The sequence below is a fragment of the Tenrec ecaudatus genome, chromosome 5 (assembly GCF_050624435.1).
Source record: "Tenrec ecaudatus isolate mTenEca1 chromosome 5, mTenEca1.hap1, whole genome shotgun sequence".
Taxonomy (NCBI): domain Eukaryota; kingdom Metazoa; phylum Chordata; class Mammalia; order Afrosoricida; family Tenrecidae; genus Tenrec; species Tenrec ecaudatus.
The window spans coordinates 37031006-37055105 of NC_134534.1; the positions used below are offsets into that span (position 1 = coordinate 37031006).

Sequence of the window (24100 nt, forward strand, 5' to 3'; positions counted from 1 at the left end):
ACAGTGGTCGGTGTGAGATATGAAAATAATAATTTACCATCTATCAAGGAACCACGAGGGGGGGAGGAGCTGATATCAAGGGCTCAATAGAAAGTAAATGTCTAGAAAAGAGCGATGGCAACATATGCACAAATATGCCTGAGGCAATTGATGTATGAATTGTAATGAATTGTAAGCTCTCAATAAAGTGATCTTTTGATAATAATTTTTAAAATGTAAGTCTTAAGTTGTAATACTGAAAGATTCCATGGGCAAAATATTGACGGATTCAGGAAGCATCAAAACTGGATGGAAATAATACACCGAATCACTGCACTTAAAAGAATGAGTCAACACTCAACTATTTCAAGAGGCAGCATATGAGCAACCACCAGGGGTGCTGAACGAAATCCAAGCTGCTCTGAAGGCATTCCAAAAACAAGGCCCCTGGAATTGATGGAACACTAATTTAAATGTTTCTACAAGCTGATGAAGCACTGGAAGCGCTCACGTGTCTATACCAGGAAATTTTGAAGAGAGTAACTTGTCTAACTGACTAGAAGAAATCCATAATTGTATATTCCCAAGAAAAGTGAAGCAGTGGGATGTGTAAAGTATAGAATAATATCATTAATATCATATGCGAGTTTTTGTGGAAGATCATCCAACAACGGTTGCAGCAATACATTGACTGGGCATTGCCAAAGGTGCAGGTTGGATTCAGAAGAGGACATGGAGAACAAGGAGTGTCATTGCTGCTGCCGGAGTGATCTTGGCTGAAAGTGGAGAAGACCAGAAAAAATGTTTTCTTGTGTTTTCTTGACTATGCAAAGGAATTGACTGTGTGAATCATAAAAAACTACGGACAGTCTTGAGAGGGATCTGAATTCCAGAACACTTCATTGTGCTCACGAGGAACTATACATGGATCAAGTGTTGCACACAGAACAAGTAAGTACTACATGGTTTAAAATAGGGAAGTGTGTGTCAGGATCGTATCCTCTCCACACGTATTCAATCTGTATGCTCAGCACATAATTCTCCGAGAAGCTTGGTGTATATGAAGAAGTGGCATCAGGATCGGAGGAAGGCTTATGAACAACCTGCAGTCTGCAGATGACACAACCCTGCTTGCTGAAAGGGAGGAAGAATGACCACTTGGTGATGAAGATCAACGAGTTCAGTCTTCAGAATGGATTATAAATCGATGTAAAAAAGACCAAAATCCTCACCACTGGACCATGAAGTAGCATTGTGGTAAGTGGAGGAAAGATTGGATTGGTTAAGGATTTCATCCTGCTTGGAACTACAATCAATGCCCATGGGAGCAGCAGTCAGGAGATCAATGGACACATTGAACTGGGTAAATCTGCATCGCAAACCTCTTTAAAGTGTTGAAAAGCAAGGATGTTACTTTGAGAATAACGTGTGCCTGACCCAAGCGAGGGTATTTTCAATCGCCTTCTATGCAAGCTGTGTCTTGAACAAGGAAGCCCAAAGGAGAATTCGAATTGTGGCGCTGGAGAAGAATAGTGGCAGGGTCAGTAAAAGGACAAACTGGTCTGTCTTGGAAGAAGTCGGGTCAGGGTGCTCCTTAGAGGCAAGGATGGCGAGACTTGGTCTACAACCTTTGGACGTGTTATCAGGAAAGACCGGCTCCTGGAGAAGGACGTGGTGCTTGGTAAAGTGGAGGGATCGTTTAGAAGAGGAAGACCGTCAACACACTGGATCGCTGCAATGGCTGTGCCCACAGGCTGAAGCACAAGAACGACTGTGCGGATGGCGCACGACTGGCCAGTGCTTTCCGCTTGGCTGTACATAGGGTTGCTCTGAGCTGGCATCACCGTGATGGCACCTAACAACAGCAGATACCGATATTTTTAAAAAAAACAATGTGAAAGGCTCACTGGAATCTCTGAATACTCCCTGGCGAATGCCACCAATGGGACCAGAAGTCACGAGCTCCCTCGCCATTTCCGAGCATCATGCTCCTCCCCGTTGGACTCGCCTAGCAAGTTGGCTCATCTCTTTCCTAAGTCGGCAGCTACCACGTATGTTGGTGTTGCCTAGGAGCACACCCTGCTTTAAATGCTTACTCCACTGCGAAATTATCCAGGATCTTCAACCTGCTAAATATAGCTCCTACCTTAATGCACATTTCAACACAGGGTTTGTGACCTGAAGTGTTAACTCCGCCATTCACTGCTCACCATCCGTACTGATCATATTCTGAAGCAGCAAATGCTGGGCCAGCAGAAAGCAGCATTCGGGCATTCCAATACCAATGGAACAGCACGAGGCCGTGTGTTTGAAAATGAAAGAGCTCAGGGTCCATGCCATTCTGTAGCAGTGTGTCATTTATAGACTCGCGAGAAAAACCAAGGATTCAAATAAGTATGTCTCCCAAAAACCCCTTGACTGAAAATGACAAGAATCATCTTCCTAATTCTCTCTGTCTTTCCCCACCCGACACCACCCTGCCTTTCGTTCATGCACAATTGTTGGGACAAAAAAAGTTACTTAAAAAAATCTAATTTTCAGGGGAATGAATGATGGAAAAATGGGTGAGGGGTGATGGAAGATGATGTAAGATAGGAAAATAATAATCTATAATTTATCAAGAGTTCATGAGAGAGGGAGGGCGGGGGAGGGAGGGGGAAGAAATGAGGAGCTGGTATCAGGGGCTCAAGTGCGTTGAAAATGATGATGGCGGCATGTGTGCAAATGTGCTGGACACACTGGACGAATGTACAGACTGAGATAAGAGATGTAAGAGCCCCCAATAAAAGTAAGAAAAAAAAACAGAAAAAAAGAAATCTATTTCTCAATGTAGTTATGATTAGTCTTTAGTCAGTACAGCTGTTTTGAACATTGTAGACAGTCTCCCTCAGTCACTTGGGCGAACGCGCATTGCCTTGCCAACAGCCAGTTTCAACAAAGGCTCACAGAGCCACTATTATCCCTGTGAACAAATACAGAAACTGAGGCACAGTGCGGCAGCATGACTTCTCCAGCTGATGCAGAACTTCCACCTCTCCTGAACGGATTGGTTGGGTGGGGTAGTTGATTAGGCTAATGGAACAAAGTCATGTGGCGAGTTCCTTGATGGGTCAGTCACCAACGCACTATTTAAAGTCACAGATTCCAAGGAGCAAAACATGTGTAAGTAGCATGTCAAACAATGGATCAGACAGGAGAGGAATCTGTGTACAGCCACCCAGCCCCACGGATGTAAAGACAGCTAAAAGCAGAAGCCTTTATGTAGTGAGATGACACACTGTGCGTGACGCGTACACACATGCATCCTCAAAATCGCAACTATGCTGAGGATGCTGAAGGCTCCTGAGGACCGCGCCCTCCCACCACACTGCATTGGTCCCACCTGGCTCAGCAGTTGTTTACTTAGAATGTCTTTTACATAATTATACGTTGAATCTCAAGGCAAGTCCTATTCTCTGATGACTTTGTGAAATCACGTGAAAGAATAAAAGTTAAAATGTTAGCTAATGAACAAAATTAATTTTATATACATAAAATTATATATCTAGGGGACATACATGTGTGTGTATTGTATATACTTGAGTATAAGCCGACCCAAATATCAGCCAAGGCACCTAATCTTACCGCAAAAAACTGCATTAAAAATGTGCTGAAAAACTCTGCTTATACATGAGTATATACTATGTGTGTGTGTGTGTGTGTGTGTGTGTGAAAAATAAAAAACAATTCACTGCCATCAAGTCAATTCTTACTCATGGTGATCCGATAGGATAGAGTAGAACTGCCCTTGGGGATTTCCTGCACTGTGACTCTTGACGGGATGAGAAAAAAGTCTCATCTTTCTCCCTTGGAGCAGTTCGTGGTTTCAAACTGCTGACCTTGCTATGTGTGTGTTTTAAAAGAAAATTAATACTAGCGCAAAACCACCACAAATGTGTTTTAGAAATAAGAAGTAAAAATAAACGTCTCATATTTTATACTTCACAAGTTCTGATTGTTAAGAATTTGAGGTGTAATTGCAAAGGGATAGCTATTCTAAAGTCCTTGTTTTTAGATTAAGAAGAGGAGACAGGGGTGATAAGACATTGCCCTGTGCTGCCCAGAAAACTATTGGTGAGGAAACTAGGTCCCAGAATCCCCATGCCTGCTCCTCCTCCATGACGCCTCCCTCCCTGCCTATAAATGATCAGGGGAACATTCTGTTGAAAGTACTAAGAGATTGACCTCAATGTCTCCAACAAAGACATCCTCAAAGTTCATTCCAATTCACAGTGAGATAGTGGAATGCCCAAGCCTGCTCCTGACACTAGGAAGAACCTTAGCACGGGTGCTGACCGCTATTGTGAAGTCTGCTCCCTAGTATCAGAGTTCACAAGCAGATGGAAGAGGGGTTCTCAATGGGGTAACTATCTGCACAGGCAATGTAGTGGACGGGACAGAAGGCAGTCTTGGGAGTCGTGTTCAGATCCTCAGTCCTGGCTCTATGACCTACGAGCTCTCCCCTGGCTGGATGTGTGACAATAAGAAAACTAGTCTCTTGGAACCTCGGTTTCTGCATCGCTACAGTCGGGACAGTAGATCTACGGTCAAGGTCAGCAATGAGGATTGTTGTGGATTGCCATCCGGTCAATTCTGACTCGTGGCAGCCCTGTGAGAGCTGGGACAGACTGTGACCTTTCAGAAACAGGTCCCGGGCCTATTTTCCGAGAAGCCTCTGGGTGAGTTCTAACTGCCAGTAGTCAAGTCCTTAACCATTGGCACCACGCAGGAACTTCTGATGTGAGACTTAGGGACACAGTGGGAAAAAGCAACGAAACCTGTTGCTATCAAGTTCTCTTTGACTCATGGCAACTCCCTGTGTGTTAGAGAAGAATTGTGCGCTGTAGAACTGTTTCCACTGGTTTGGGAAGTAGGTTGCCTGGCCTTTCCTTCGAGGTACCTCTGGGCACACTCAAACCTCCAATCTTTTGGTTAGCAGCAAAAGCATCAATCATCTGTACTGCCCAGAGACTCCCTGGAGGCACATAACAGATGCCAAATAAGTCCTCTCTCTTACTATCTCTGGAGGAGAATTTGAGTCATTAGGAACTATTTAGGAACCAGTCTCAGTAGCTTCAACATGTGAAAGCTAGACCAGGAACAAGAAAGACCACAGAAAAATCGATGGATCTGAATGTTGGTGGTGGTGAAGAATTCTGAACATATCACGGACTGCCAAAAGGACAACCAAATGCGCCTTGGGAGAAGGAAGCCTCAAAGCTCCTTAGATTGAAGGGTGTGGAGATTTCTTCTCACATCCTTCGGCTACATTATCAGGAGAGGCCCCTCCCTGGAAAGGGGACTCATGTTTGGGAGAGGGTCAACATCCTCGAGATGGGCTGACACTGCGCAACAATGTGCTCGAGCCTGACCACCACTGGGAGGGTAGAGCAGGCCTGGGCAGGGTTCTGTTCTGCCGTGCAGGGGCTGGAACTGACTGGGTCGAACCCCACAGCAACAGCTTCAGGAGGTGATGTTCTCCAACTGTGTTTTGCAAAAGAAGCCGTCATTAGCCATTGTCCGCCTCTGCCCCCGGATGCCTTTGCCACTCACACGGCAGGGTAAAGCCCATTCCAGTCGAGTCAGCTAGTCCATTGGAAAGGTCTGCGCTTGCATCAGGGAACTCTGCACACGTGGGGTCCCCATGAGTCACAACTGAGTAGAGGGCAGCTAAAACTGACAACCGCCAGCTTCACCTTCAACGTTTACCATGGCTCTGGGTGACCAGCATGACCTGCCCTTGGGCTGACTTAGCCAGGGTTGGCAAGGAGTCCCAGCTAAGTGACCCAGTGGACACTGCTATCAGGGAGGATGGACACAGGGCCTATCCTGTTGACACAGGCACACTGACTGAATGTAGTCACACAGGTTTCAAACAAGTCCTTCGTCTCAGTTCTTGCTGTTTCTACTCATCCTACAACCATTTAGTTCTTCCCTGCCGCATACTGGGAGGAGTGCTGGTGGCACAGTGGTTATGTGTCAGGCTGCAATCCACAAGGTTAGCAGTTCAAACCCACCAGCCCTTCCTAGGGGAAAGATGGGGCTTTCTACTCTTGTAAGCCATTACAGTCTCAGAAACTCATAGGGGCAGTGCAGCCCTGTCTATGGGCTCACTAGGAGTTGGTACTGACTTGATGGCAATGAGTTTTGGTTTTTGGACAGTGTACTGAAATTTCATTTTGTATCCATAAATGATAAGTGATTTGGGTTTCATATTTTTGTAAAGATGGAATTTAGAGTGCTTCTTAGCTTGCCTTCCAAGAATAAAGTTCTCTTACAACAACTCTGATGTTCAGGGTGAGTCACCGAATGATCCCAAGCGATTTCAAAAGAAGTTCATAGGAACATGGGATTAGGTGGAGAGAGAAGGGGGAGAAAAGGGAACCAATCTCACTGATGGACGGATAACCAACCAACCACCCCCACCCCACCCCAGAGGAGGAACAACAGAAACGTTGATAAAGGGGGACAGCAGATGGTAAAATATAAAAATAATAATAATTTACAAATTATCAAGGGTTCACCAGGGGGTGGAGTGGGGGTAGGGATGGGGGAGCTGATACCAAGGGCTCAACTAGAAAGAAAATGTTTCCAAAATGATGATGGCAACATACGTACAAATGTGCTTGATACAATTGATGCAAGGATCGTTAAAAGAGCTGTAAGAACCCCCAATATAATGATTTATTTTTTAAAAAAGAAAGAAAACAAACAAGCAAAAGAAACATGGGATTAAAAGACAAGAGAATGTTTGCGGAAGCTTTTTCAACCCCCCAGAGGGAAGGTCGAAGACTAGAAGGGGTCTTGGAAGTCATACAGATCAACCGTTTCATTTTACATCTGAGGAATTGGCTATTTAAATATTCTCCTGAGTTTTCATAGCTTTCTGACTTATTAAAAATCAAACAGAACATAATTAAGCATGTGGTAAAGCACTAATAACACCCAGTCCAAAAGCGCTACATTTCAGAGGATAACTCCTCCACCTTTATTGTTTTCTTGCCTCCAGGGCGTGAGTTCAAAGGGGAGACATTAGGAAAATGTCTTTGCAGATCATCAGAAATAAGGAGATGCAGGTGGGGGTCCCCCCATGGGTTAAAAAGCAAAGCCTGTGCTTACCTGATGTGGCAAACCTGGTGCCAGCCCGTGGGTGCCATTGTTAGAGCGGGTTCTGCGGGGTCCTCCACCGTCCTGGGGGACCCTGCTGCTCGCCACTGGCCTCCAAGTCAAGACTCGCCTCTACTGGGCAGAGATAGTTTTGCTATAAAATCAAGGAGCCCACACAGGGAATCCAGGACAGACAAACCCCTCAGGACCAATAATAAGAGTAGCCATACCGCCTTTTCACGAAGATGGCGCCGAAGACAAAGAAGGAAGCTCCTGCCCCTCCCAAAACGGAAGCCAAAGCAAAGGCTTTAAAAGCCAAGAAGGCCGTGCTGAAAGGCGTCCACAGCCACAAAAAAAAAAAAGATCCGCACGTCACCCACCTTCCAGCGGCCCAAGACCTTGAGACTAAGAAGGCAGCCCAAATACCCTCAGAAGAGCGCCCCCAGGAGAAATAAGCTGGACCATTATGCCATCATCAAGTTCCCCTTGACTACAGAGTCTGCCATGAAGAAGATCGAAGATAACAACACACTTGTGTTCATTGTGGATGTCAAAGTCAACAAACACCAGATCAAACAGGCTGTGAAGAAGCTCTATGACATTGACGTAGCCAAGGTCAACACCTTGATCAGGCCTGCCGGGGAGAAGAAGGCATATGTTCGACTGGCTCCTGACTATGACGCTTTAGATGTTGCCAACAAAATTGGAATCATCTAAAGTGAGCCCAGCTGGCTAATGCTAAATATAAACTTTTTCAATATATACTCTTCTTGTCTTTGTCTTGTGTTCCGAGTGGGCTCCGGAGGAGCCTTGTAACAGCACACCTAGCTGCAGGGCTTGGGGGTGACTGTCATCCTTATTGCAGGGGTTGGCAAACTGTAGTGCATGAGCCATGTGGCTCTGAGGGAAAATGGAAAAAATAAAATTGAAAATTTTCAATTAAAGTTATTGACATAAAAAAAAAAGAGTAGCCATACCAGGAGGGTCAGGAGAAGGTGGGGTAGAAAGGGGAACTGATCACAAGGATCTATATGTGACCTCCCTGGTGGATGGACAACAGGAAAGTGGGTGAAGGAAGACGTAGGACAGTGTAAGACATGACAAAATAATAATAATTTATAAATTATCAAGGGTTTGTGAGGGGGGGGGAAGGAGGAGAAAAAAATGAGCTGATACCAAGGGCTCAAGTAGAAAGAAAATGTTTTGAAAATGATGAGGTAACAAATGTGCTTGGAACAATGGATGGATGGATGGGCTGTGATAAGAGTTTTATGAGCCCCCAATAAAATGATTTAAAAATAAAAATTGGAAATAAATTAAAAAATACGATCAAAGAGCCCATGTCCAGGAGCCCCCTATGTGAGTTCCTGTCTGGAGAAGAATGAGTCATTCCATGTTTAATTTTCTCGCCTACACTGATAGCAAGTTACATGTTGGGCTGCTAACTGCAAGATAAGCAGTTCGAACCCACCAGCCTGCTCAGTGGGAGAAAGACGACGCTTTCTGCTCCCATAAAGAGGAACAGCCCCAGAAGCCCAAAAAGACCATTCAGTTTTGCCCTTTGGATCACTCTGAGATGAAATCAACTCAATGGCAGTGAGTTTGGGTTTCTGTTCTCCTCAGCTCACCAGGCTGCATGTGGGTGAAAAAATAAGGACGGCATGCGGAGAATTAGAGGAATTACCAGTATGTTGGAACCGGAGGCGTGGCCTTACCTGGAATGACAGGTAGCGCTTCTAATTGCAGGGAAATGCCAAGGACCCTAATAATACTTGGGCCTATTATGATGTCTGTCTTTAAAGATATCAAGGCTGCCTGGAAACAAAACACAATTAGGAGACTATGAGAAATAAAATATTTTCTTTATTTTTTTTAATTAGTAGTCGGTTGATCACATTAATGCATGCACACCATTTAAAAATTCAACTGGTTTATGAGACTAGTTATGAAAGACAGTAGTTTCCTACCTGCTAAATTCCCTCTTCCGGGAAGCAGCTTTTGGTATTTATCTACATTCTCATCTTCCTGATTCTTGAAAGAATTCTCACCAGTTTCAGGCATTGTCTATTGAGCTCCCATTAAAGCGGGTGAGAATTGAAGCCCCCGCCCTGGTTTGGTCCCACCACACACGCAGACTTTCACACTCCCCCTTCTTCCGGATACATCTGCATGTGTACCTGTGACTGTGATCCGACCCATCTTCACGACAATATCGCTCTGCACGTGCTGTGATCACCAGGCCAGGTAACATGCAGGATGAACTGGCCTTTCTTGCACCACTTTTGGTCCGCCCAGTAGTTATTGCTTTGCTTACTCAATGTCCTTCTTACAAATTCAGCCCAACTTAGGAAATCTCCTCTCCTCTCAGTATGTTCAAACTCATGAACTCATATTCTAGCCATTTCCATTACTTGACATCTCTCCAGCTTCAAGTTATACTGCCGGGTCTGTGGGCTTCTCGGGGCTGCCCGCTTGGGACGGTCATTCTCCTTTGGCGTACACTTCCTGTATCCTTCTCTGGGGCTGGATCACCTGTTTCCTGGATCCCACAACACTGCCTCTCTTTGTTCATGCCCTTCTGTGAGCTCCCCAGGAAAGGGTACCCAGGAGGGAAATAATGGGGCACTTCATAGTCGAAAGAAGTTTTTCTTCTCCTCTCATTTGGATATGTCTAGACTCTAGAATTTCAGATGGGAAATCATTTTTCCTAAGGCATGTTGCTAGGTCTTCCGCATCTCAATATCACTGTTAAGAAGTCCAATTCCATTCTGATCCTTAGTTTGCTGGTGAAATGGGTTTATCTTTCCCTCCTTGGGATGTTTATAGGATTGTCTCTTTGTGCCCAGTGCTGTGAAATGTCACTGTGAGGTGCCAAGGTGGAGCCTTTTCCCAGCCACTAGACCGAGCCAGCAACTCAGTCTGACAGAATGTCTACCACTGGTGCTTACAGAATGATTTCCTCCCAAGTTGGCCTCCCTCTTGTCTTTTCTTGGCCCTCCTCGCCAGATCCTCTAGCTTTACTGCTCTCTCATTCTACTTTCCAGGAAATGCTCTCAATATTTTCTCGCCATCTCTTTACTGTTTTACATATGTGTGTAAATAGTGTATGTGTGTCGTTGGTCTCTCATTTCTTTATTCCAAAATAGCTTCCAGGGTGTGTCGCACTGTCATCTGTTGGAGGTGTCTCTCTGATGGTTGTGCTGAAGGTTTTTCCTCCCAAAGTCATCTGTGACCTTGAGCTGCGTGTTAAGGATGGGTCTCTGTGTCTCGCAGAAGCAGCTTTCCTCACATGCCTGGGTATCTGTGGCGGTCTGCTAAAATGTAGGAGCATGTCGCGGAAAGTCTGACTGGAAGATCTGCACATCTAATTGGGGATTTTCACATATAGGACTCATTGAAGGGTGACTTTGCTGTGCTGTTTCATGGCAGAACCCTTAATATCAGTATTTATAGAACCCCAGAAATATTCTTTGCTGCTGTTTTCAGTTTTTGCTTGTTTGTTTTCTAAAGGTCAATGTGTATATGCTAACCATCTTGATCTGGATGGCAGGGGATACTTCTTTTTTGGGGGAGGGGGGATTTATTTTCAAACATCAGGAGCCCTCATGGTGTAGTAATTATGAGTTGGGCTGCTAACTGCCAGGTCAGCTGTTTGAAAATCACCAGAAGCTCATGGGAGACATGAAGGACTTTGTAGCCCATCAAGAGTTAGTCTTAAAAGAAAGAAGATTGGAACAGGAAACAGGGAGGAAGTAGGATAAGTAATGGTACATTTAAGAGATAGAAATTTTAATAGATGGATTGAAAAAATGTGTAAAATCACTTAATACTGGGTGAAGGGAGATGTTGGACAGGGCAAGATATGACAAAATAATCATTTATAAATTATCAAAGGTTCATGAGGGAGGGGGGAGCGGGGAGGGAAGGGGAAAAATGAGGAGCTGATGCCAGGGGTTTAAGTGGAGAGCAAATGTTTTGAGAATGATGAGGACAATGAATGTACAAATTTGCTTTACACCATTGATGTATGTATGGATTGTGATAAGAATTGTATGAGCCCCTAATAAAATGATTAAAAAATAAAATAAAATCACTTAATGGAAAACTGATACTCTGCTCCATAAATCTTTACCTAATCCACAATAAAAAGTTAAAAAAGAAAAAAAGAATTACAGTCCTGAAACTCACAGGGGGAGTTCTACCTTGTCTTTAGAGGGTCCCCATGAGTCAGGTGGGCTCAAAGGCAGTGAGCTTGCTTTGTTTTCCTTGGGTAGAGGGAGGGGGACGTACCCACTCAGAAGGAGACAGATATGGTGATCTGCCCCCATAAAAAAAGTTTACAACCTTGAAGACTCTCCAGAGGGTTGCTGTGAGTTGGAATCAACTCAATGGCAGTGGGTTTAGTGGGCCTCGACAGTCATTAGTACTTTTAAATTGACTCATAATTTACCACCCTTGATTTCATCCAGTAGAGAAAGTAGTGATTGTCTACTATGACAGGCACTACTCTAGACTTAACTAAAGACTGAATTTGAGCTCTGTCTAATGTATGGACCAGACCATTGCCTGCTTCTCAGAAAAGCAACTTATAATCAATTGCTTCTTAGATTCAACACAATACAGTACTAATTGTGAAATGCCGAGAAAACTTTGAAGAGGAGATGAAAAGTAGGCAGTTAGAGACAGCAGTCTGGAGCTAAGAGAGGAGAGGTTTGAACTAGAAATATAAACATGAGGGCTACCTGATGTTGACTCTTGAAGCCCCAGCAGTGAATGAGATACTTTGGTGTGGAGTTTAGTGAAAGGAAAAAAAGTTTGGTGAAGACAAGAAGATCCAGGTTGGAGCCTTGAGAAATCTCAATAGGAGCCGAGTAGAGGAAGAAGTGCTGATAGCAAAGGAACGTTTTTGTTTGGGGTTCGTTGTTCTCATCTGTCCCGAGGTAGAAAAGTCGGGGGGGGGGGTGAGTAGATCTGGTAGGAGCCTTGACTTTCATTCTCTAATAAACCACCAAGTCAAGTATTTCACATTTAAATATTATACGTGCCACAGGTGCATCAGGAAATGTGGTGCATACTCATCTAAGATTATTTCAGAAATCACTTATTTATGAATATATGACCTGTTCTCCCCCCAACCCCCCCTCACACACACACCTCTGGAGCCCTAGTCTTGTAGTGCTGTAGTGGTTATGTGTTGGGCTGCTAATCCCAAGGTCTGCAGTTTGAAACCACCAGCAGCTCCATGGAAGAAAGATGGGGCTTTCTACTCTCTTAAAGAGTCACGGTCTCAGAAACTCACAGGGACAGTTCCACCTGCGTACAGGGCCACAATGAGTCACAATCAACTTGATGGCAGCGAGTTTTTCTACCATGCTGGAGAATCCTACACAAATACAAATAAGGTTACCAAAGAAGGATTTTAATCAGATTGTGATTTTGGCTTCTAAGGCTGTAAGTCTTTATGAGAACAGAAAGCTTCATTTTTGTCCCAAAGAGCAGCTGATGGATTTAAACTGCTGACCTAGGAGTTCGAGCCCACCATGTAACCCACTACATCACCAGGGCTCCCTCAAAACAAAGGATTATGCAGCACAAAATATTGATAGTGTTAATATCAATGATTGAGATAATTTTATTTGTATATGAACTTTCTGGGGGACAAGTTCATAGCTGTTACCATGTTCTCAAGGGACATACATGCAATATTTCAATAAAGATTGCCTTTGCTACACATTTCATCAGGAATGACATATTGACCCTAGGAGACTTGGTCTGCTAGCTACCAGGTCAGCAGTTCTAAACCATCAGCCACTGCAAGAGAGAGATGGGGCTTTCTATTCCCATAAAGAGTTAGTCTTGGAAATTCATAGGGGGCAGCTTTACCCCGTCCTATAGGGTCCCTATGAGTCAGCATCAACTCAATGGCAGTAAGTTTGTTTCTGTTATAAGAGCAATGCCAACAAAACACTTAACTCTGCCCGGTGAGTTTTAGTCCCCTCATTGCTTATTCAAGGACAGACAAACATAATCTTTGGATTTCTCTATTCTAGGTGCATTTACTTCACCCACCCACCCCTCCTATTAGCCAGGCCAATACAATTATTAAGCTCCCTGGGTGATGCTAATAGACTGCACTCATCTGCTCACCTAAAGATTGGGGGTTTGAATTCACCTAGCAACACCATCAAATAAAAGACCAGGCATCTTCTTGTAAAGATCGTAGCTAGGAAATGCCAGAGCTCAGTTGTACTCAGAGCACATGGGTCTTCATGAGACGTAATCGATTCCACAGCACAAAATGAAAACATTATTATGGTGATGGTAACGATATTGCTTTCTTTAGGCACACTCTGGTGACCTGGCCAACATCTCTGTTCAATGTTTACTAGATTTAACTAGGCAGGGGCTTTACTGTGAATTTTACAGTGGCTTGCCTTCATGGAGCTTACAATTTAGTATGGGAGAGTTTTTTTTTTAACAAGCATGTTACTAAAACTTACAGTAAGTGGGGGAGGGATGTATGAAAAACTTAAATGAAAGGAAATAAGGATACAGATGGAAGATGGACCGCCCAGAGCATTTCACATCGTGTGTTCGATCCCTCAGGATGTCTCCCAGGCTAGCTAGCCTGTCATGTGATCTCTCTATCGCAGTCTGAAGGAGCCCTGCTGGCTGCAGTGGGTTATTACACCTCGGGCTGCTAATCGCAAGGCGAGCAGTTCCAATCCATCAGCAGCTCCGTGGGAGAGTACTAGGAGGCTTTCTGCTTCAGCACATTTACAGCCCGGGGAACCCGAAGGGGCAGTTCTGTCGCTGAGTCAGAATCCACTGGGTGGCAGTTTTTGTATCACAGTTCTGGCAATCAGCAATACACTAATATACTTAGATTCAACTAACATCTAAGCACTGACAGGCACATTTGGGAGAGTGGAGGCTATGAGCAAGTGGAGAACGGCAAATGCAAGTTTTCATTTTTATCCCTAATCAATGTCATTATAAACCAACGCAGGTGAGGGTAGGTTTGGAAGGAGGCACAGAATAAAGCCAATAACCAAAGCCAATACCATTTCTGGTCAACAGACCTAATAACCATTACAGCAGACCTCGATCTTGATCAGATATTGAAAGTTGGTTGCCGTTGTCTGTAGCTCGAGAGGAGGAAAAGCGATCTTATTAAAAATTAAGCTGCGAAATACCAATAACTGAGGTTGTTAGCTGTTAGCTTAAATGAGGCCGCGGTGTGCCTAGTCAGTGTCAACGGAGCTTGTTCTTGAACTCACGGTAAACCCTGGGTTTGTATCAGAGCCGCGCGCGCGTGCGTGTGTGTGTGTGTGTGTGTGTGTGTGTGTGTGTGTGTTAAAGGGAGGCTGGTGAGAGAGAGGGGTGTGTGTGTGTGAAAGAGAGAGAGGAGAGGAGAGAGGAGAGAGAGAGAGAGAGAGAGAGAGAGAGAGAGAGAGAGAGAGAGAGAAAGAGCTAGAGAGAGAGAGAGAGAGAGAGAGAGAGAGAGAGAGAGAGAAAGAGAGAGAGAACGAAGAGAGAGAGAGAGAGAAAGAGAGAGAGAGAAAGAGAGAGAGAACGAACAAAGACAGCCTGTCCCTGTTAAGGTCGGCCCGGGCCTCCGGCCTCACAGGACCGAGGCTGCGGGTGGGTCCGGGTGGCAGAGCTCCCCAGCCGGCGACCCGCACCTCGGCGGCCCTGATTTCCCGGCCCCTTCCCCCATCTGGCGCCTCGCAGCCGGTGCAGGCCAGCCAACGAGGCGCGTGAGAAGGGCCCCAGGGACCAACCCTGGACACCACCCGAGTGAGTGAACGACTTGTGTAACAGCCTGCAGCCCGGTCACCCGCCAGGCTCGAGATCACGCGGCGGCCGGGGCCTGCGGGAGAAAATGCTCAGCGAAAAGCACGCCGCATGGGCGGGGAGCCATGGAACAGAGGGCGACGTCCCCTGCAGTTCCAGTCTCCGGGGGCGCAGTCATCGTGCCCACGCCCCGCCCCCTCTCGCTTATGTAATGTGGACGCGCTGCTATTGGTCCACGCGACCGGAAGGAGCGCGGGCGGGCGGGGGCGGAGGGTGCTGCAGGAAGGCGAGGGGGCGGGGCTGCGAGGAGCGGGCGGGCGCTGGGGCAACTGGGAGAGCTGCGCGGCGTGCGCGCGCACGAGGCGTAGTGGCCTCCCTAAGGCTGAGGCGGCGGCGGGCGCGCGCGCGCGCGGCGGCGGCGGCGGCGGCGGCGGCGGCGGGTGTGCGAGGCGCGGGCTGTTGTGCTCCCGACTCTCCTCTTTCCTCTCTTTGGCGGGTGGAGGCGGCAGAAGCGGTGCTGGGCGCGCTCCCGGCTTCCTCTCCCTCCGGCGACCTCCGCCGGCCCTCTCAAGCTGCGCGGCCTCTCCGACGCAGGACTGTCCCAGCCCGGGTGAGCGGGGGGTCGGCGCTGACGCCGCAGGACACCCGGGAGCCGGGGTGAGGGGTGGCCGGCGGGAACCGTGGGGGTCACCGCGGGCCGCGAGGAGTCGCGGGGGACAGCTGACTCCTCTGCTTGCCGGGGGCGGGGGGAGGACGGCCAGGCCCGGCGCGGGCTGCGGGGCCCCGGGAGGGAGAGGAAGCTCGGGCGCCTGCCAGGCCCTGCAGGTGGCCGGGTCGCAGGCCGGCCGCGGGAGCCGAGCGGTAACCCTACCTCCTGGCGACAGCAGCTGGTCGGGTGCTCGAGGCCGGAGCCCCCAGTGGCCGGAGGGGGCCGGGGTTCCGGCAGCTCAGGCCTCCTGGAGGCGCGTCGCGGGCCGGGGTCCGTGAGGAGTGGCGGGTAGGTGGGGGCTGCGTGGCCTGTGGTGGCAGGAAGGGGGAGGGGGCTCCCAGAGGCCCGGGAGGCCGGTGTGGGACGGAAGGTGGCCCGGCCGCTGCGGGGTCGCCCCCGAGGAAGGTGGAAGTCGACTCGGGTCCGGAGGTTTCATCCGCGCCGCCCCTCAAAAGGGATGCAGTTAAAAGCGAGGATGAAGATGCTGATCACTGCCTGGGGCCTCTTCCTCTCAGATGGTTTGGAAGAATAGTTCCATCCTGGACTCCCCAACCCTCTTTGCTCCGTGTTTTCGGTTTTAAGAACAAAATCTCCCGGGCAGCGCTCGCCTCCTGCTTCCTTGCCAGAGCCTCCTCGTTTGAAAAGAACTCGCCTGTCTCGTTACTTCCCTCTTTGCAGTCCCCGTCGGAACGCTCGCCCAGTTCATTAATTTCAACCACAGTGTAGTTACTTAGAAATGGCATGTTGCCCTTCAGACTGTCGCCTTGATGAAAGGGTGGCTAAACAGAATGTGTGGTGGAAAATGCAGTTGACTTGGGAGCCCTTAAGTTGCGCTGTCCAAAAGCAGGTGGGTTTGTTCGTTTGCATTTCTGCTCTCCGAAAGGAAATTCAGGCAGTGTGTGGTCAGAACTTAGGGGCCCACCTCCTGCAGTCGGCCTGTGTAATTCTTTTTCTTCTACTTGGTGTTAACTTTGCTGGTTAAAAAAAAAAAGCAAACCAGAATAAACTTTACAAGTCTTTAGCAATAAACTTCTCTCACCCTTTTATTAATGCTGCTGTGGATTTTTTTGTTTTGTTATTGTTTGTTGACCAGGGGGACATGTTTTAACTCGGATGTGTAATGTTTCAAGATAAGCCTTAAATGCAAAAGTACAAATCGTTTTGTGTAGCTAGTGGCATTGGGTGGAATCTACTGTCAAAATAACCAATAATGATTAGGGCAAAGACTGTACAGATGTGCTTTATACAATTGATGTATGTATATGTATGAACTGTGATAAGAATTGTATGAGCCCCTAATAAATTGTTAAAATTTAAAAAAAAGTAAAATAACCAATAGCTTCTAAGTATCCAAGAAACAGCATAGGTGACCCACCATCTGACAAGATGTTTTCAATTAGGTTTCCCACAAAATAAATACGTGGTGTGGAAGAGTTAAGATGCATGAGCTGCAACTTGTACCATAAGGTCCTGATACTAAGCATGACGTGGAGAACCTTACAAAACATTGAGATACATAAAGATTGAACACCTGACTGCCTTTAAAATAATAGCCTGAATCTCCAAGCTTTTTCTGTGATTGGTTTGTAGTCTGGCCATAGCATTTAAATTGAAATGTGATTTTTAAATCACTCCATTTGGTTTAAAATGTATAAAGGATTTGGTTATTGTTTTTAAATGGAAGTATGAGCTTGTAGGACTAATACAGCTGGAAATGTTTACCATTGCTTTGGTGGGAAAGGGTTCTTATGTTAGGCCAGCATGCTAAATATTATTGTGATTTGTTAACATCATTTAATTGGCCTCCTAAAAAAGCATTGATCTTTTTCTAAGTTTAATTCGACTCTCAGATCAGTGTTAATGATGGTGAAAACTTGTCCAAACTTTACTTTAAAATTTTTCCAGTCTCTCTTTTCCTCTGTCTGTTTGTTTTTGAGGGAGTGTGGTGGAGCCCAGTTATTCTAGTGAAATACCTTACCACCACATTTCTGATGAATTTGGGTTTCAATCAGAAAAGTCAGCACTATCATGTCCTGCAATGATTTCAAACTTTAAAATTGAATGGCAGTGCTAGCCAAAGAAAAAGATAGGAATTCTTCTACTTGAGGGTCAATTTTAGCATACTAAAAAAGGCCCCTGAGACTCTGTATATAGACCCTTATGAGCTTACGTGGTCCAATTAGAAGTCTTTAATAGAAGAGTGAAAGTAATACTTCTTAGGGACTTAATTATTTTTAACCTACTTACAGTTACTTTAGACCACCTATATTAAAAATTGGTACCTTTCACTTTTGCTAAGCTATCCTTAACCTTTCCACTAGGCCCACTCCTCCCAACTGATTTAAGTTGCTTTTTAATATGTGCAGCAGACATGCAAAGATAATTTTGTAGAAAGGTTTAGACTAGTAGCACAGCCATTTTATGAAACATAAGTATTCAAAAGAACAGCCCCCACCTGTTCCTATGATCTGCAGAACATTAGATGATGACAAGCTCTTATTTCTCAAGCTACAGCTAAATATTGCCAACATGGGAAAATGGAATTAACCTGGAGAGGGACTGAAATCTGGTACATTGTGAAATGAAGGAATATATACAGTAAAGTACACAAATCGTAGGTGTGGTGGTCTTTTTTACAGATGAACACACCTGTTTAGCCAAATCCCGGCTGAGGACATTGCTGTTAGATGCCGTCAGCCTGTTCCTACCCGTAACCACACTGTACAACAGAACGAAACACTACCAGACCCTTCGCCATTCCCACAGGCTTATGTTTGAGTCCATCGTTGCAGCTGCCAAATCAATCTATCTTGTAGAGGGCTATTCAAAGCTCCTTTGCAAATATGGCATCCTCCCCAAGGACTGGTCTTTCCTGATACATGTCCAAAGTACATAAAACAAAGTCTCGCCATCCTTGCTTCTAAGGAGCACTCTGGCTGTACTTCTTCCAAGACATTGGTTGGCCCTTTCAGCAGTCCATGGAACTTTCAGTATTCTTCTCCAGCACAATTCAAAAGCATAGTTCTTTGGCATTCCTTAATCAGTTTCCAACTTTCACATGCATATGAGGCGATTGAAACTACTATGACTTGGGTTTAGCTCACCTTGGTCCACAAAATAACAGTCTTGGTTTTCAAAACTTTGAAGGGGCCTGTGAAGCAGATTTGGCCAATGCAGTGTGCCATTTGATCTGTTGACTGCTGCTTCCATGAGCACTGATTGTGGATCCAGGCAAGATGAATCCTTGACAACTTCAATCTTGTCTCTGTTTATCATGATGTTAACTATTGGTCCTGTTGTGAGGGTTTGGGGTTTTCTTGACATTGAGTTGCAATCCATAAGGAAGGCTGCTCTTCATCAGCAAACAAGGTTGTGTCTTCTGCATATCGCACGTGGTTAATAACCTTCCTCCAATCCCAATGCTGCATGTGGTTTGTAGCCCAAATTATAATCCACTGTGCCTAGCTCAGGATAGCACCCCAAAGTCTCCCTTACACCCACTCCCAGTCATAACTCCCAAGGTGACCCCTTTTGCCATAGGTTAGCTATACTTTTAAAAATTATTATTAAATACATTTATTGGCTCTTACCATCTCATCACAATCCATATATTCATCCATTGTGTTAAGCACATTTGCACATATGCTGCCATCATTTTCAAAGCATTTTTTCTACTTGAGCCCTTGATATCAGCTCCTCATTTTTCATCCTCCCCGACCCACCCTCCTTCATGAACCCTTGATAAGTTAGAAATTATTTTCATATCTTACATTGTCCTCTGTCACCCTTCACCCACTTTTCTGTTATTCATCTGGGAGGGGGTTATAGGTTGATCCTTGTGATTGATTCCCCCTTTCTCCCTCCATCTTCCCCTAATCCTCCTGGTATCTCTACTGTCATTGTTGGCCTAGCTTTACTTTATGGTAAAACTTTTTATAATGTTGGGCTTTCTTGTATCTGTTTTCTTTTCTGTAACACTGGGAGATCCTACCATTCCACTACTTGTAACATTCCCTCTTCAGTGCTGTTGTGTCAATGGAACTACAGGTTGTGTGCATTCGTGTCAGTGGTGAGCACTTGGACTGCTTCCAGACCCGGAGATAACATCCTTACGCACATCTTTTGCTATAAATGCTGCACATACCTGTGCGTTTCAGTGGGTGTATATCTAAGGGAGAACTTTGTAGGTTAGTAGATGGATAGCAATAGGTTTTCCACAGTGGTTACATCAGTTTTTACTCTGAAGAGCAGGGCTGATTTAAGCTGTCGACTCAGAACCAGCTAGCATATCATGTGCTAGATTAGAATGAACAAATCACCTAATGCCTCAAACTTCTCTTTCTAGATATGGCTCGTGGGCAGCAGAAGATCCAGTCTCAGCAGAAAAATGCCAAAAAGCAAGCTGGACAAAAGAAGAAACAAGGACATGACCAAAAGGCTGCTGCCAAAGCTGCTTTAATATATACCTGCACTGTCTGTAGGGTAAGGGGCCTTGAAAGACGGTTTTCCCTAGGCAATTCTTTTCATATAGATCAGTTTGTATAGGTTAAAACTTTTGCATGTTGACTGCCTTACTTGGAAATAGATTTGAGAACTGGTTGGTTTGGGAATGCTTCTTTATTCATCCAATTAGCAAATAGCTTTTGAATGGTGCCCGTGGTCAGGCATAGTTTTCTGAGGGAAGCAACATTCTTGGAGAATAAAGATGGCTTCTTAAGGGCACATCATAAGCTTTGAACTTGGTAAGGAAATTCAATGTACATTCTTAGTTTAGTGACTAGTGAAGCTATTAAAGACCACTAGTGAATATACCCCTTGTTGTAGAAGTGACATTTTTGTCCCCACACAAATCCCCTACTTTTGGATGTCTGCAAGACTATTGAGTATATTTACATGGAAGGTGTTTAGTAGTGAATGTGTTTGTTACCGCTGAAGAAAAGTATTAACAACAGCGCCGATTGACTGCTAGCCATGTGCCAGGTACTCTCCAGGGTGTTCTCTGTGCATTAATCCATTTAATACAACAACGCTATGATATGAAGTAGTTTTCCTTACTTTACAAAAGAGGAAACTGAGTTATGGGGGTTAAATTGCTTGTACAGAGTTAGAGAGCTAATACAGAGCAGAGCTAAGATCTGGGTGCAGCCAGGCAGCTCCACTCTAGAATGCACATGCTAGGCTCCCAGGCCATGCTGCAGCCCAGAGTGTGCCTTAAATTCCCAGCCAAAGCCTTTTCCTTATCAGTGTGTTTAAGCTCGCTGCCTTTGAAGTCAGTGAATGGTGGTGTCAAAGGAGAAATCCACAGCAGGGTCAGCCCGACAGCCCCTTGCTCTAAGGCCGTGTACCTGAATGGTGTGGAAGGGAAAGGGTCTTATGCTTGCTGCAGTGAAGTTAGCGTGTCATTCATTGAAGTAAAAAGACAAAAGGATCTGACTTCTTAACCAGTCCCTCAAAGACTAGCAACTTGGAATATTGTTAGTAGCCAGAAATTACTAATTATATAAAAATTCTTGATCTAAGAGAAAGGAAATCTGTCGAATTAATTATCTTGTCATTTTGCGCTTTTGTGAAACTGAACAGCCTCTGACTCTATTGGAAAGAGGCAAGATTAAAATAAATGTCACTGAATTAAATGATGAAGAAGTTACTTTGACCTAGAAGTACTAGAATAAGTTCACATATCTGAAAAATCAAAATAAAATCATCAACCCTGCTCCCCCCAACAGAAAGGTTGCAACTTTTCTATTTGAGTTTTGCAGACTAAGTAAGTTGAAGGTGCTGGCCTAGGGAAAGCCGTGCAGTGTGGTATTAGAGGTGAAGTACCCAGTCCTCCATACAATATAGGCCTAAAAGAAATTAAACTGGGGGTTTTCATTTCTTTATCATGTAAAATGAGGACTATTGTAGGAACAAACACAAGATGACAACGGCAGAGATTACAAGAGCAGTCAGTATCCTGCTTCACATAGTAAGAGGCTGGTACATGTGGACTATTACTAGCTGTTAGTGTGCAATAGACAGCGTTCACTGTTGTATGTGAGCTACCCTTCCTATGTCTAATAAGGGAATATATTCGGGATGTCTTTGTCACAAGATTCTTCTTAGTGTGCTCACTAGCCCGACACTGTAGGGATTTAAAAGTAATTTTTGATAGCTGCCTTTCAAGACCAGGCTTACTGTTACCTAGGTTTTTAAAATTAACAGTTGATGCTCTTTCATAAATAAAGCTAAACTTTTAATAATGCACTATTTCATTAGACACAAATGCCAGACCCTAAGACCTTCAAGCAGCACTTTGAGAGCAAACATCCTAAGACTCCACTTCCTCCAGAATTGGCTGATGTTCAAGCATAAAGTTGTTTACAGGTAATTGATGTGTTTTGTTTGGCAATTCCTCCCCCCCCCCCCTTTTTTTTTTTTTTTTTTTTAGTTTGGGAGCAAGACGAGATGTTCTACTCCCTTAAAGAGTTACAGTCTTAGAGACCCACAGGACCAGTCCTACTCCCATAGGGTCGTACGGGTCGGCATGGACTCGATGACAGTGAGTGTGGTTGTTTTTGTTTGGGGTTTGTTAATAAATAGGTGACCATAGGCTGTCTTTTAGAGTTGTGGAATTCATTTACTGCCTTCTAGGTGGAATGTCATATTGCTTCCCCTCTTAAAGTTACTGTTTAACTTCACAGTTGTAGAGAGATCATTTTCCCAGACCACTTCCTCTTGAGGCCTTTGGAAGCACCCAAGTTTTACTACTGGAGCTCAGTTGGGGAAGAGGGTGAAAAGATGGGAAAGGCTGGCCAGCCATATCTGGTTCAAGAATAGGAGAAATTTATCAGCTTAAAGAAACATGAATACAGAGGTATTTGAGGGACTCTTTTCCAAAAAGTATTCATCCAAAGTTCCCTGAGCACTTTCAAGGCTTAGTAAAGCTGCCAAGTCCAGTAAAATACAGGACAAAACGCAGGCATAGACCAGCGGCCCTGCAGGATGGAGTAGAACTGCCTCCTAGGGTTCCCATGATGATAAATCGTAATGGGAGCAGATAGCCTCATCTTTCTCCCTCAGAGCTGCTGGTGGATTTGAACCACAAACCCTGGTGTTAACAGCCCAACAGTTAACCCAAGTCATACCATAAAAATTTGGGAGTTGCTTAAATTATCAGTTTATACTTTTCTGCCTGGTTGGGTTTTCGTTTCTTTTTTGTTGTTGGTTTTTAAATGACAAATGTGGGTGTGGGTGTTTGAGAATTACTTCTTTTTCAAGTAAATTTATCAAAGAGCTGTCATTAGTTTTAAAATCCAGTTGACTGTGATGACTGGTCGATCTGAGATGAAGTGTATAATGTAGACAGGCCAGGTTGCTGTGCTTAGATGCTGGGCAGCATTTGTGCAGTGGTCACTGAAGCTTTTCTTCTGTTTTCTAGGTGAATTCATGACACCTTGACTCTTCTACTGTCTCAGACCTTAGGTAACAAGCCTGCAGCTGCTTTTCTAACCAGCTGTTGACCAGCAAAAGTAAAGGGGCCACAGAAACACTCGTTTTATGCTTTTCCCTTTTGGGCTCCATGCAAAGACAATTCTGTGTCAATGTACAGTTGACTCTGATTTGAAAATCCAAAAATCAGTCCATCCTTGTTAAAAAAATTTTTTTACAATTGTAATTATATTGATGTTCATATTGTGTAAAATAACTCATTTAATAAAGTAGTACTTTGATTTTACAACATCACAGGATAACTGGTTCTAGAAATTCTGTTCTCAGTTTCTACATCATTTGCCTTATAGAGTCTAATGAATTCATCCACCCGACTTGCAAGTGTTAATTCTTATCCCCCTTTCTCAGCTCAGTGGCAGACTCAAACTGGAACAGACTCCTTCATTAAGTTTGTGTACAAGGTTTCTTGGCAGCTGATAATCTCGGTGAAGAGTGACGAGCCTGCTGCCATAGGATGTTGCCTCACTGTTTTTCTCTTTGATCAAGTCTTGTGTTTTGGGGTTGAATATTTCCATCTGCTCTATGGCCTGGCTATAATTGCCGATCACTGATAAATAAACTCAAGTGTTAGCTTGTTAGGTTAGGTTCTGAAGTACATGCCATAATGAAAGAATCAAGAAACTTATCATTTTAGACAAAATAGGGATGGAACAAACATCTGTCTTTTCCTGAATGACAGCTGTATGCAAGGTCTTCAATTTGAACATTGTAATTTGGAAGTTATTAATGATGATGGCCAATTTTATGAATGGATTTTGCGTTGACCAGAAGATTGGAATGGTTTGTGGATTGGTTCATTGCTAGGAACCTCATCCTCTCCTTTTTTTAAGTAAATTGTTGATTTTAGGAGTTTGCCTTATGCTGGTTCCTAAAGTCAAAGACTATGTATGTATATAGTATGACTTCAATATGACATAGAAAATATAACAATAGGCCAATGTCCTCATGCTTTTAGGTAGAAGTCTGGGGGAGAAGTGG

General features: G+C 44.8%; 1 protein-coding gene across 2 annotated transcripts; it reads left to right on the forward strand.

The window, feature by feature from the left end:
• The first annotated feature begins 14672 nt into the window (after nt 1–14672).
• On the forward strand, nt 14673–23356 carry ZNF706 (zinc finger protein 706). Of its 2 annotated transcripts, none has more exons than XM_075549428.1 (4): nt 14673–14925; nt 19977–20113; nt 21890–21997; nt 23052–23356. In XM_075549428.1, the coding sequence occupies exons 2-3, from the start codon at nt 19979–19981 to the stop codon at nt 21983–21985; spliced, it is 231 nt and encodes a 76-aa protein (XP_075405543.1). In that variant the 5' UTR covers nt 14673–14925; nt 19977–19978; the 3' UTR covers nt 21986–21997; nt 23052–23356. The 2 variants fall into 2 exon arrangements, with proteins under 2 accessions (XP_075405543.1, XP_075405542.1); XM_075549427.1 differs by lacking the exon at nt 14673–14925 and adding an exon at nt 15342–15532.
• The last annotated feature ends 744 nt before the right edge of the window (nt 23357–24100 follow it).